Raw genomic sequence first — 13,164 nt, forward strand, 5'->3', positions numbered from 1 at the left:
ATAAGCACAACTTCTTCATTACAGGTCCGATTCTTGCATAGCTGAAATCACCTTCGATTTTTGTAACTTCAATGCAAAGCTCTAGAGTGTGATAATGTATGAAAAGTATGAAAATCGATACTTCTTGACTCAATGCTTTTACTCATGACCCAACACGCCTCTAATTAGGAATGTACTAACCCTAGTCATACTAAGAATGTTACAAATAGACCTACTAAAAAAATTACTGAACACATAAACTACTCACAATAGTAGTTTATTTCTTCGTGGGTAGTTTATCCCCCATGTATGCATATACATCTTTACCTTGACTTGGACGATGAGCTATAGTCACACATTAAACAAGCTTACAAATGTGGTCATTTTATAGTTGAATTCGTGCACCCATGCATCATGGAATGGAATGTTGTGTAATGGGATGTTGTTCAACAGAGCCCTTGAAAATCACGTCAAAGCATAATTCTCCACATAAATTGTTGTGTGTTAGGCATCTTATGCTGTATGACTATTGAGTCTATCAAGAAATGTGAGCTGATCAGGCCAGACAGTGGCTAAAAACCAGCGGAATTCAGCTGAGCAAAGTATCCTAAAGCCTTAATTATCTGGAATTGGTGTTCTAATCAGACCACAACGCAAAAAAAAAAAAAAAAAAAAAAAGAAAAAAAGAAAAAAGACTTAATCTGGCCAAAACCTGGCATCCTAGTCCTGTTTGGGAACTAATTGGTCAACCCTTGTTGCCTAATGAACAAGATTTTCAAAAATTTTGGTCCAAATGAAGAGTTTCCTGTTTTGCAATTGATCTCAATTTGATAATCTAGCCATTAGATGACAAAACAACCAAAACCACATGAGTAGCTGTAAGACCAAGCACAAACTTGGAAAGTTAACTAAATGCAAGATAATGCTAGAAATTCAGTAACAAATTTCATAATAATATGCAGTTTTGGATATTAGACAAGATCAGAAAAAGCCAAACTGCATGTACAACTTAATCATATGCATACCATGTTTAAAAACCCCATTTGCACCCACCCGGCGATTCCTATTGGCAAGAGCAACAGGATACTAGGAAAGAAAAGGAAAATCAGTGACTTCACCTGCAGCAGGATGGTCGTGTAGAATACAGCTTCAGATTGACCAACACCCATTGTATAAATTCTCATGATTAAAAAGTGTGAGATTGGAGTATTCATCTCTAGGACTTTAATCAATCATGCACTACACTTTTCTGCAGGTAAACATAATTCAAAATGCAACAACGATGAGTACAACATGACCGTTAATTTGACCATTAATTTGCTTCTAAGATCAAAACTCACAAACTTTGACCATTAATTTTCAAAAATACACGGACAAAGTATCAATATTAAACTAAAATAATCTTCAATATGCTTTTATAAGATTTATTAGAAAAATTTGCGAATTACAGCTTTAAAGTTTAGTACTTTTGCGAATTACAGCCTCAATTTTTATTTTTTGCGAATTACAGCCACCAAATTATCAAAGTTTGCAGGTACATGCCAAAACATAGAATTCCAACCATTCTAGTGGTCGGAACTTTAGATTAAGTGGTCGGAGTTTTGTGTTTTTGACCAAAACCTGTAAACTATGATGCTTTGGTGGCTGTAATTCGCAAAAAATAAACATCGAGGTTGTAATTTGCAAAAGTGCCGCTAAACTTTATGGTTGTAATTTGCAAATTATTCTTATTATTATAGTATAATTAGAAGCAACGATAAATCAAAGACAGCTTACCTTTCTCTGAAGAATCTTGTTTTGGAACTCTTCATTCCAAACATTCCAAGCATTTCTGACTTCATCCAACTCCGATTCTGGTATACTTGTATTGGTATCCAAAATCTCAATCCATTCTTTCCAAGGAGATTTAGAAGGGTCCATAAATTTAGAAACCTGAGGTAGAAGTGTAGTTACATAGAACTCATCAACTGAATTATTAATTTCTTCAGAATCAACAAGAATGTGCATTTCTGGCCTTTTCTTATTTCCAGGTAGCTTCCTCAGTCTAAAATCATTTCCTCTCAACAGTAGAACTTCTGATGGAGCAAGAGGGAGAATAATTCTCGAGAATTTGTTAAGTGACAATTTGAGGATATCTCTCGGTAACAAGCCACGTTTAACTGCAATAGCGGTACCAACCATTTTCCGAATCTGTCCAACAAACAAATTTACAACGAATTATCAGACTTTGTACGGAGGCTTCACCAAGTATTCTAGCCAAACAATGTATGCTAAATAGTCCCTTATGAGAAGGTAGATGCATGTTGGGTTGACAGGAAAATGGTGCAAACTGCATATACATATATCCTTCCTCAAACCAATGCGAATAGTGAGGTTTTAAATAAGTTTTTGATATTTAGAATAACAAATACAAAAGCTCTACTAGTTAGCGCAATACTGAAGTATCAAACAAGTTTTTCATATTTAGAATATCAAATATAAAAGCTCAACTAGTTAGCAGCCATCAGTCATAAATCTTTTCTAGACTAGGAAAGAGTAAGACCTTTATTCTGTACCAAAGGCGACAGACAAATATTTTTCATTTTTAACACGTTTTGTGTTTCAAGCACGGTAATTTTCCATAAGGGTTTACTTAGTAGAATAAACTAGAATGTATAATAAAAAAATTACCTCAAAAGAAAGAATTAATTGAGACTTTAATGAAGACTGAAAAAATTCCACTTAAACCAAAACACACAGCTATCTAGTGATTTATCCCAATCAATCATTAAAAGATGTTTTAAAAACCTGCACAAGTTGTGCGATCCATAAACCTGCAACCTCAATGGAGTCCAACAAGCCCCCCAGCAGTCAAGTCATCAGTACTCAGCTAAGAAAGAGAAGCACCCAAATGAAAAAGGGACAAAAGAAAGTGGTCAGCAGTCAGCAGTTAGCCACCTCACTAGAAAGTGCATAAAATTACGAAGGCTAGAACCAGATTGTGCCCTAATACATGTTCCTAATCGAGAATCCAGTTCATTCACCACATCCCTTGCTGAGAATATGTTGACTTTGCAGTAATTATACGATTTGCCACTTGAACTCAATAGACTCATGTCCTCTTACTATGACTCTTAAACTTTGTAGGCAACCTGATGCATATTAAACTAATAGATACATGATCAGACCATCTGCTTAAAGAACCAAAGAAATTTACTGAGGATTACTTGATGTAGCATGAAAGACTCCCCACATATCGAGATCTCCACAAAATCCATTCCATGAGATTGCTCCAACTTGCTGCAAGAACACTGAAATATTTTCCTCCAATGAGCAGAACTGAGACTGTCTGCTTCATCACGCTCATGAAGCCATCTAGCGAACCTAACTTCAGTAGGAGTTCTCGTCCCTGACTCGCACTCATGCCCAACTTCAGAATCCAGCAGCTCATCAACGCTTGCATCAGAAAGATTAGTGACCGATTCTTCATCAGTCAATGCATCTTCTTCGTGGACTGAGGATTGACAATCAGTATGGTTTTCCTCAACCTCCACGGATGGCAGTTTATTAGGTGATTTGTGTCTTCGATTTGCACGGCCTTTAGTGGGCCTTCTTCGGTAATTTGACCTGGCTGTGTAATTATGAAAAGGGTGTTCTCCCTGTAAAACATATCACAATATTCTAATCTAACGTTTCTGAAATAAAATTCAAAATCAACTTCACAAATATCAATCAGGAGAATAAAATTATGCTGTACATTAAAAATTGTAATAGACTTAATCACTGATTAGCATCATGGAGAAACTTATCAAGAAATGAAGTATACCCCCAAACCCATCCACCATCACCATCCTAGTCTCATCCCAAAAATGTGAGGTTGAGAAGCATATTCTTGATGACTTTTTTTACTCCTCTTTTTTTTTAATTTTAATCAAAAATCATATATATAAAGACATCACCCAGCACAAGAAGCTGAGCTACTATTGGGATTTGACATAAAATAGAAAAGTATTAAAGCATCAGTCATTGAAAATGAACAAGAACAACCCCATACAACAATCAGGAAAATAAACTGGAAAAGCTGCCATCAATATATTGCATGGTATTTGATTTAAAAAATGAATCTAAAATATCAGTCACCTAGCAGAGTAACAACTAGTCACTAATTACAAGTCAGAAGACCAACATGAATCAGGAACTCGAATGAAGAAACGCATTAGAAAAGATGATTATAAGAAAAAACATCAGACAGAAATACCTCAAAACAGTTAAGAATTCCATTGAAATCCTGTATATTATAATCAATTTCAGCATCAGTGGAGTGACTTGTTACTCCAATAATTTCAGCTGGAAGGAGGTAGGAATAATTTCGGATATGGCATTCCCGTCGAGGATCAAAGCTCCTAATCAAAAGCAATTAGACAATAATGAGAGATGCCAATGTTATCTAGTTTGAGATGTGTATGCAGATCGCAGGTAGCTAACATCCTTTGCATACTTGTAGCAGCAAAGATCTGAAGGTTATAACTGCAATGTTGCACATGGAGTAAGATGCACAAAATGTATGCAAAGAATATAAAAATCATGCGAAAAAGGTGGTAGGGTGTTCCTCTGATAGAATAAAAAATTTGCAGCAGCGCATTAAATTCAAGGACAAGAAGCATAACGGCAGTACCTTTGAGAAGGTAATATACTAAACACTCTAATATCATCAGGGAGATGCATATTAACATGATTCGCAAGAACAACACCATTTGGATCATTCTCCCATGCATATTCAGGAATTTCCATTTTCAACGATATTGTGGTGGCCAGTGAGTGAACCTAGAAACAACAGTCAACAACTTCAAAATTTTCCAGCAATGAATTGTTTAAAAATAGGGGGAGAGGAAATCAAGGAGAAGGTCAAAAGTTCTAGCTTACTCCTTTATCAGTTCGGCTACTTCTTGCCCAAGCAATTTTGTTTAAGTTACCAAAATTACTATCGCGGATGCCACCAGCTTTATACAGGGCGATTTCCAAGGCTTCTTCAATGGCTGCAATGAAGAAAGTAAGAAATAAAGAAGCTAGAACCGATGGTCAAATTGAAGCAAATGCAGTGAAAACAACATATAAATATCCCCAAAATGCAATAGCTTATCAATGTTAAAACTAGCACTCCTCCGTTCTAGTTTGTTATACTTTCCAAATTAATGCATTCCTAAAAATCATTACTATAATAGCATGTCTGGATACCAAGTATTAAGTGAGTAAATATTACTTGGATAAAAGATATGGGAAAAAAATTGTTTGGAACATACTTAAATATCACTGGAGATATTAATTCCTCCAAAAACGGGTAAATATTTACTCCATGTTTCCACAAGGCCTAAGGTAAATATTACCCCTTATTGTTGCCTCATCTTTTGTCTTCTACTTTCTTCTCTCCTCATTACTCAGAAGTCAGACCAATCAATTACCAAAATTACTATAGTGTCTTTTCAACTTTCTCGTCCGGAAATTGCTCTAATGAAGTTGTCACTACTGCGAGTTTCCATCACTACTCTAATGAAGTTGTATTGGATATAAAAATTTGTTGTGAAGGTTGTATAAACTAATAAGTACTTCTAATTTTCAATTTCCAGTTTTGATTTCAATTGTTCTTTAGAAAAGTTAGAAATATGAAAAGGAGAAGGGTGAAATTGATGAAGAGTACAGATATAGTGTCGAGGTCCTAATAATAATGAGAAGCCTTTCTTTGTTATGATTGTGTGTGATTAAAGACTTTGTTGTATTGGTTAAAGATGTGAAATTCTATTGAGATAGCATTTTTAGTAGAGGCTTGAGGAGGAGATAATCATTTACCCCCATAAAAATTACAAACTTGAGGAACATAAATATTATACCCATCAACTAATGCTTTGTGCCTTTTCATCCATGAGCTTTTACTTCCTCAATTTTTATGATTGGATTCCAAGCAGAGTCTAAATGTAATCATCTTTCCATGAAGCGTTTATTCCACAAATCTCTGCCTTTATGTGTTTGTCCTTCCATTTCTTTTCTCCTCTATTTTTCATCCCCCATACACTAGCATATCTCCAAAACATATTTCTAAGTCTTATTCGGTCTAATAATCATGTTGGATCCGACCTGCTATTTTGAGGTTTTAAAATGGGGCGAGCTGTGAATGAGACAAGCTCGTAAAAGGTCCTTCCAAAATAAAAGCAGATGGGTTGGATAAGGGTCCAAATAAGGATTGTAAACCAAGTCTCAATAAGGTTTAATTGTTTCTATGTAAGCACACACTATGGTGAATGCAGTGACACAACGATTTATATAAATATATAATGATATGAATCACAATGTCATGTAGCAGGTCACTGTGCAGTTAAAAAAAGCTTAATCCAACGTGAACGATGCATTGAAAAATACGTTTTAATTATGAATCACGATATTACCTAGCGGTTCACTTAACAATATTTTGGAAAAGAAAATCTTATAAGATAGATTATAGATTTTTGATTATTGTAGATCATGGATTATAAATTTGACTATTGAATATTCTATGGAGAAATCAGTAATGCCAACAGGCAACAAAATATCCACAAGTCACAAATCATGATACATATTAAAAAGAATCTATGTCCTCTTTTGTTTTTCTGATTCACCTTCTCATTCTCTTTCTACCCTCTTTTCTTTATCCTAACCCCAAAAATTTGCAAATCATATGCCTCTACAATTAATTAATTGATTTTAATTGTTAACTTATGATGAAAGAAATTTGTTATCAAAGACATGTAGAGAATCTAGACTCTAGAGCCAAATAATTTTGCTTCCTAAAAAGCTTCTCAAGTAGATTGAGACTTGTTACAAGATCTTTATTTGGACTGGTAGGGACTCTCCTTCTAGGAAAGCTCTTATCAGTTGGGTTAATGTGTGCCTACCTAAGGCTAGTGGTGGGCTCACCCTTAGGAGGATAGAGATTTGAAATGTTGTTGTTATCATTAAATTGTTGTGGGCTGTTGAAACAAAAAAATATGGGTTTAGTTTCGTTGGTTGCATGCTTACTATATTGAAGACAAAGAAATTCAAAACTTCCCTATTCCATACAAAGCTTCTTGGATGGTAAAAAGGGTTTTAGACGATAGAGCAATGGTGTAGAACTGGAATCTTTGGCGGATTTTCTATGATAACAACGATTTCCCTGTGGCCAAAGCTATATGATGCTAGGAACTCACCCAAAACTTCATATGAAGAGGTTGTTTTGTAACAACAATGTTAGTCCAAAGGGTGTTTTCTTCCTTTGGATGGCCCTTCACATGAGACTCCATACATATGATATATTGAGTAAATGGAGAGAACAATGCCCAACACTATGCCCCTTCTTTTGATCCATTATGTGCCCATTGAGCACGACTCGTTCATTAGATCGTTGTTGACCCAATCTATGAACAAGTTCACTTCTATCAGTTTTGCTATTTTTTTGGATGCTCAAATCAATAGTTAGATTCGATTAAGCGGGAGGAAGGATAATCAATCAAAGCTAGCTTGGACTGAAACCCTTTATGTAGTTTGGTGTCAAAGAAACATGTGTATTGCTGCTTTTAAGCTTGATTGCAACTGAGCTCAATCTCATTCACATTTGTGTTGCTGTTAAGGAGAATCATTGTGCTAAAGCATGGTTGCTTGATCACCAATGTAATTTGTTTTGGTTTGTGTTTTGGCTTTTACCTTGTATTAGTTGAAGTAAATGTTTGTGGTTGTTTGATTTTGTTTGCCTAGAGCCTTATGTTTTAGGCACTAGGAAGGGGTTCCTTTTGTACTTTGGTAATATAAGCCATTTTATTGCGAAATTTGTTTAAAAATAATTGTTTTACAATTTGGAGGGTGTATATCAGATGCAATATCTCAATCAGCACACTATTTCAAGTTCTAATTTTTTTCCTTGAATGTTTTGTATTCATACTTTGATGGAGACTCTAGTTTAAAATTTAGATCATCTTGATAATGTTCAGTGGAAGAGCCAAGATAATTCTAAACCAAAAACAATTCGGTATATTGACAAACAGTTGAAGCTTTCCATGTAGTTAGTGGCTTGGCTTAACTTTGTTCTTTGATGAAAACTCAAGTCCAACATTTAGGTAAGTTATTTTGATTGTCTAATAATCTGAGTTTTATCATTCAAAAAGTTATTACTAGGTAGACGGGATAGGGTCAATAAGAATCGAATCAGTATGGTACTTGATGCCACTGAGACAAGGCCCGACTATCCAGAGTTTTATCATTATTAATGTCCCCCTCTTGCTTTAATTTGGTGAATTCAAAGATTCAGAGCTTTATCTTTGCTCATGGTACGAGTGGAATGGGATTGGACATGGTTGCAAGGAATGACTAAGAAGAGGTCTTATATGCTGGCTCTCGTACGGTCTGGATTTTGAGTAGTGCTGAATTTGGTGAAGGAATGGCGGATTGTTGGGCTAGAAAAAGGGCTAGAGATCAAGGTTGGCATAAGATTGTGGTGGAAGAAGATGCAAAGAATACAATGGAAGCTCTTCAAGATGAGTCCCAAAGAAGTATGTAGGTGCAGGTTGTTGTGGATAATGCTAGGTCCTTCCTTAATGATTTTTCTTTTATTTCTTTCGCTTTCTACTGTAGGAAACGGCAGCTGATAGAATGGTTATGTCGGCTGCTACTAGTATTTGTGAAAATGTTTGGCTTGGAGGTGGTCTTCCATGAATCCTTGATATTGTAATGTCTGCATTTCTTCGTAACAATATTGGCCTACACTTTGGATTCAAAAAAGATTTCTAATAGGTTCAAATCAATTAATTCGCCCCTAGTAACTACAGAAAAATCGCTAAGGATGATAACACATCAAACGGATAAATGATTAAACAAAATTTGGCACAACATTCAATGTCCCGAGCAACATTACAGTACCAGAGGAGCAAATAAAAACCAAAAAAAAAAGAAAACGGAAACAATTCAAACTTACTGCGAATATTATCCTCCCGTTGTTTCTGCAAACCTAATTACACACAAAACAGCGAACATTAAGAACAATTCATGTAAATCGATTGCTGATGAAAGGGAAAAATAGATAGAAAACTAGAATTTAGAATAAAAAAAAAACCTTTGTAGTTGGAACCGACATAGCCAACACGCATGGCAACTTTCTTTTTCCGAAAAGCTTCCCATTTAGAAGAAGTGATTAATTCCTGAACTGGAATCGCAAGGTGAGTTTGTGCAGAAGTTGAAAGTGATGACGATAATGAAGCAATGAAATAGTGAGAAAGAAGAATGTTGAGTCTAGTTTTATGGTGAAAGAATGAAGACGATGATGGAGAAGAAAAGAGTTTGAGATTAGCATAAGAACAACCATTTTTCCATGGAGTTGTTAATGGAAGTCGTAGAGACCATAATACCGCCATTTCTATTTCTAGCAATACACAAAAGTCTAAAACTTAATCGGTACTCGCTACCAAGCTGCTCCAGCTTCCATGGTTACCAACATAGCATCCGTGTGAGCATGAATTTTACTAACAGTAACTTTGAAGAGAGGTTGAAAGTGATGGTGATAACTCTTGTTTGCTCAGGGGAAAAAAAAAAAACCCAATCCTTATATTCCGCCACCCTTTTCATTTTATCGCCACCCCCTGAATAAATTACCATTTTACCCTTATTTTATAAAAAATTAACAACATTGCCATTAAGGGTGAAATTCCTATATATACCACACTCCACCTAAAATTATTCTCAATACAACTAAATACAACTCACTAAAGCTAAATCTCGGAGCAAAAATTAAGTACAATCCCCAAATTATTAATCGAGGTAAGTTATTTTTAATTTAATTAGTTGCAAAAGAAAAAAAAAATTTCAAAACGAGGCGCCCAGATCTGGGCGGCTGGACCCCGGTTCAGGCGCCCAAAATCAGGCGCCTGAACCGGGGTAGAGCCGCCCAGATCTGGGCGCCTCGTTTTGAATTTTTTTTTTTTCGTGTATTTAGGATTAATTAATATAAATTTTGAATTATTATTGTAAATTTGTATGTTGTAATGTGTAATTTTTATATTTTTTAGTAAATTTTATATATTGTTTTGAATGCAAAAGAAAAAAAATGAAAAGGAGGCGCACAGATCTGGGCGGCTGGACCCCGGTTCAGGCGCCCAAAATTGGGCGCCTGAACCGGGGTTCAGCCGCTCAGATCTGGGCGCCCCGTTTTGAATTTTTTTTTTTTTTCGTGTATTTAGGATTAATTAATATAAATTTTGAATTATTATTGTAAATTTGTATGTTGTAATGTGTAATTTTTATATTTTTTAAGTAAATTTTATATATTGTTTTGAATGCAAAAGAAAAAAAAAATTGAAAGGGAGGCGCCCAGATCTGGGCGCCTTCCTTTTTAATTTTTTTTATATTTTTTCGTTATATTTAAGAATAATTAATTTAAATTTTGAAGTATGTTATTATTGTTGTTAATGTTATTATTATTAATTTTATTTTTATTATTATTGTGATTGTATTTTTTTTTATTAAATATATGTTAATGTTATTATAATTAATTATGTTATTATTAATGTGATTGTTATTTTTTTTATTATTATAAATATGTTCATGTGTTGTTTTATAAATTATTAGTGTAAATTTGTATGTTAATTTTTTTGTTGTTAAATTATTATTTATCTTTGAATAAAACTGTAAAAATTGTAGAAAATGGCTGGTAATCAAGGAAAAGGAAAAGGTTTTTTTAGGCAATTGTTGAGAGGTAATAGTTCAAGGCCTACTTTACTTAGAGGGGACCCGCATGAGAGGGGGGTGACGGGTTCTGCTAGGAGGGCTAGGCATGAAGAGGCTGTCAGACACAGTGAGGCCCAAAGGTCGAGTACGCTGAACCAAGTGCGTACTCCTATTGATGACCAGGCTGACAGCCTCCAGAGTAGTTGGGGGGTTTATAGTGATGATGATAATGATGCTGATGATGTTCAGTTCCAAGGTACTGAGTGTCGCCAAGTGGACTGGGCTGTTGTTCGCGGCCCCGACGGCAGATTTGCGCGGGGCGGCCCGAGTTCTTCTGCCGCATCTGAGCGCGCAGGACGTAATTTTGTCGATAATCAGCCCTCACAGTCCACTAACACAGACTGGTTAGTGACATCACCCCAGCCCGGTGGGCCGACAGATACGCGACTGATCCCTAGCTATGGCGGGCACATAGCTAAACTTATTTATGACGGCTCCGAGCGTACGCCTCCGATTCTAGAATGCCGTATTAGGAAGAGACCGGTGGAGTCCATCATCGGACTGAAGGATATGTCCGATGCGCTAAACGATGTTCTACCTGCCACTTCCCTCGGCCGACTACCGGTCATTATGCACCAGCACATCGATTGTGCTTTGATATCTGCGTTCGTCGAGAGGTGGCAGCCGGATACGAACACCTTCCACATTCCCTGGGGAGAGATGACGATTATGTTGCACGACGTGCAACGCATATTGGGTATTTCTATTGAAGGTTCTCTGCCGGCTAAGCCTTCGGAGGCGGAGTGGGAGGTTGGTATTACCAATCTATTCGGGGAGCCTCTGTCTGAGCTTCGGCGTAAAGGTTCATTCACCGGCGGATGCATAACCGTTGCTGAATTGATGCGGCTGTGTCATAGGTCGCAGGCCATGGATACCCAGAAGACAGCGTACTACATGGCTGTCATCGGCTCTACCTTGTTGGCGGATAAGTCCAGAATTGGCATGCGACCTCACCCGATACTTTCCGTGAACGACGATCAGCAGGACATGGCCTGGGGTGCGGTGACCTTGGCGTTCTTGTACAGGCAGCTCGGAATGGCATCTAGGGCTGGTTGCAAGACCATTGCTGGATGCCTCACATTGCTCCAGACATGGATCTATGAGTACTTTCCCGCTTTCCGCCCTCATGCTCGCCGAGAAGATGTGCCAAACATGACTAGGGCGGAGATGTGGACACCGAAAAAACCATGTCGTGAGCTGGACAGGTTGAGGGACTACCACAAGGTTCTTGATTCAATGACGGAGACTCAGGTACTGTACATTACATTTTGTCATGCATGTTGTTTTCAATTTATAGTATTTTTTTGTGAACTTCGCTTGTATGCAGGTTGAATGGACATCCTACAATTCTGCTGCTGGTGCGTTGCTGAATGATCACCCACGCACCACCGTAATCGGGGGTATCACGTGCTTTGATGTTGTGGAGGTGTATTTGCCGGAGCGGACATTGCGACAGATTGGGTTCGTGCAGGCTATTCCTCCCGCTCCTATTAGACCAGCCAAGGCTGTCCGACTGGCACACGGTACCTACTACCTGACCTTTCCTTCTTCTGCTGTATATTTGGAGGCATGGAGTAGGTTCCCCTATAGTGCCCGCCTTGTTGAGCAGGGACTTCGTCGGGCTTCTGTTCCTTTTGAGGCTGAACCTAATTACGTTGATTGGTTCAAAGTGTGCTCACACCCGTACATAGCCCCGGACGAAGGTAATACTTAAAAGACGAGTGTTGGCTTTCAACTCTGCTGGTAGTCCGGTTACCCAAGTGTAAACAATCATTCGTCCACGCACGGACAAATTTCTCTCTCAGTGGAATCCATGTTCCAGTCAAATACCGAACGACCTTTTTGTTCCTAAGCGACCACGTACTGACGATCACTTGCCATTTATCTTCATATTCCTCGATCGTAGAACTTTCAACCAAGGGGTTCCATCTACTTTTCCTGAATACCTGCCCTTGTTGATTTTTCTTGCCGCCACACAACTTGTCCACCATGTTCTCAACGTCGTTGCCAATATGCCAGATGCATAACAAATGCCGCACATCTACATTAAACAAAACATTGAACGTAATTAAGACATTATCATTAGATATAACCACAATAATGAATCAGCAAAGCCTTTTTACCTGGGAAGACGTCACGAATAGCTGCAGATAAACCTTCGTCTCGATCGGTTACAATGACGCTAGGAGTCTGAGCAGTGCCGAAAATATCTCTCAATCCCTGCAGCACCCACGAATACAACACAGCCGCCTCATCTCGCATCAAACAAAACGCAGCCAAGAAATTGTGATTGGTTGGCGTCATTCCGATCACTTCACATAGTGGCCACTTTTGTTTGTTCGTTTTGTACGTTGTATCCATCAGCACAACATACGGCCACGTACGTATCATTTGGATAGAGGTAGGATTTGCAATTAATAGTCTGCT

At 37.4% G+C, this 13,164-nt stretch overlaps 2 protein-coding genes across 2 annotated transcripts; both read right to left on the minus strand.

Annotated features, from left to right (window-relative positions):
* Nucleotides 1–911: 911 nt before the first annotated feature.
* Nucleotides 912–9,531, minus strand: LOC130826930 (putative tRNA pseudouridine synthase). The gene is made up of 8 exons (XM_057692561.1): nucleotides 9,071–9,531; nucleotides 8,933–8,965; nucleotides 4,882–4,994; nucleotides 4,634–4,782; nucleotides 4,217–4,361; nucleotides 3,186–3,617; nucleotides 1,756–2,169; nucleotides 912–1,228 (listed from the first exon to the last, which is right to left on the minus strand). Exons 1-8 carry the CDS (start codon nucleotides 9,366–9,368, stop codon nucleotides 1,208–1,210), a joined length of 1,605 nt encoding a protein of 534 aa, XP_057548544.1. The 5' UTR covers nucleotides 9,369–9,531; the 3' UTR covers nucleotides 912–1,207.
* Nucleotides 9,532–12,401: 2,870 nt separating this feature from the next.
* Nucleotides 12,402–12,962, minus strand: LOC130826628 (uncharacterized). The gene is made up of 2 exons (XM_057692201.1): nucleotides 12,861–12,962; nucleotides 12,402–12,778 (listed from the first exon to the last, which is right to left on the minus strand). Exon 2 carries the CDS (start codon nucleotides 12,726–12,728, stop codon nucleotides 12,402–12,404), a length of 327 nt encoding a protein of 108 aa, XP_057548184.1. The 5' UTR covers nucleotides 12,729–12,778; nucleotides 12,861–12,962.
* Nucleotides 12,963–13,164: the final 202 nt, after the last annotated feature.

This window comes from Amaranthus tricolor, chromosome 11 (genome assembly GCF_026212465.1).
Source record: "Amaranthus tricolor cultivar Red isolate AtriRed21 chromosome 11, ASM2621246v1, whole genome shotgun sequence".
Lineage (NCBI taxonomy): Eukaryota > Viridiplantae > Streptophyta > Magnoliopsida > Caryophyllales > Amaranthaceae > Amaranthus > Amaranthus tricolor.

Bases quoted from the DNA above. Each gene is read 5' to 3' on its own strand.
- LOC130826930 (XM_057692561.1), bottom strand. From the start codon at position 9,368: ATGGCGGTATTATGGTCTCTACGACTTCCATTAACAACTCCATGGAAA. The intron at 8,966-9,070 runs GTTTTTTTTTTA...GTGTGTAATTAG, and splicing joins TGTCGGTTCCAACTACAAAG to GTTTGCAGAAACAACGGGAG. The intron at 4,783-4,881 runs GTAAGCTAGAAC...TGTTGTTTCTAG, and splicing joins GTAGCCGAACTGATAAAGGA to GTTCACTCACTGGCCACCAC.
- LOC130826628 (XM_057692201.1), bottom strand. From the start codon at position 12,728: ATGGTGGACAAGTTGTGTGGCGGCAAGAAAAATCAACAAGGGCAGGTA.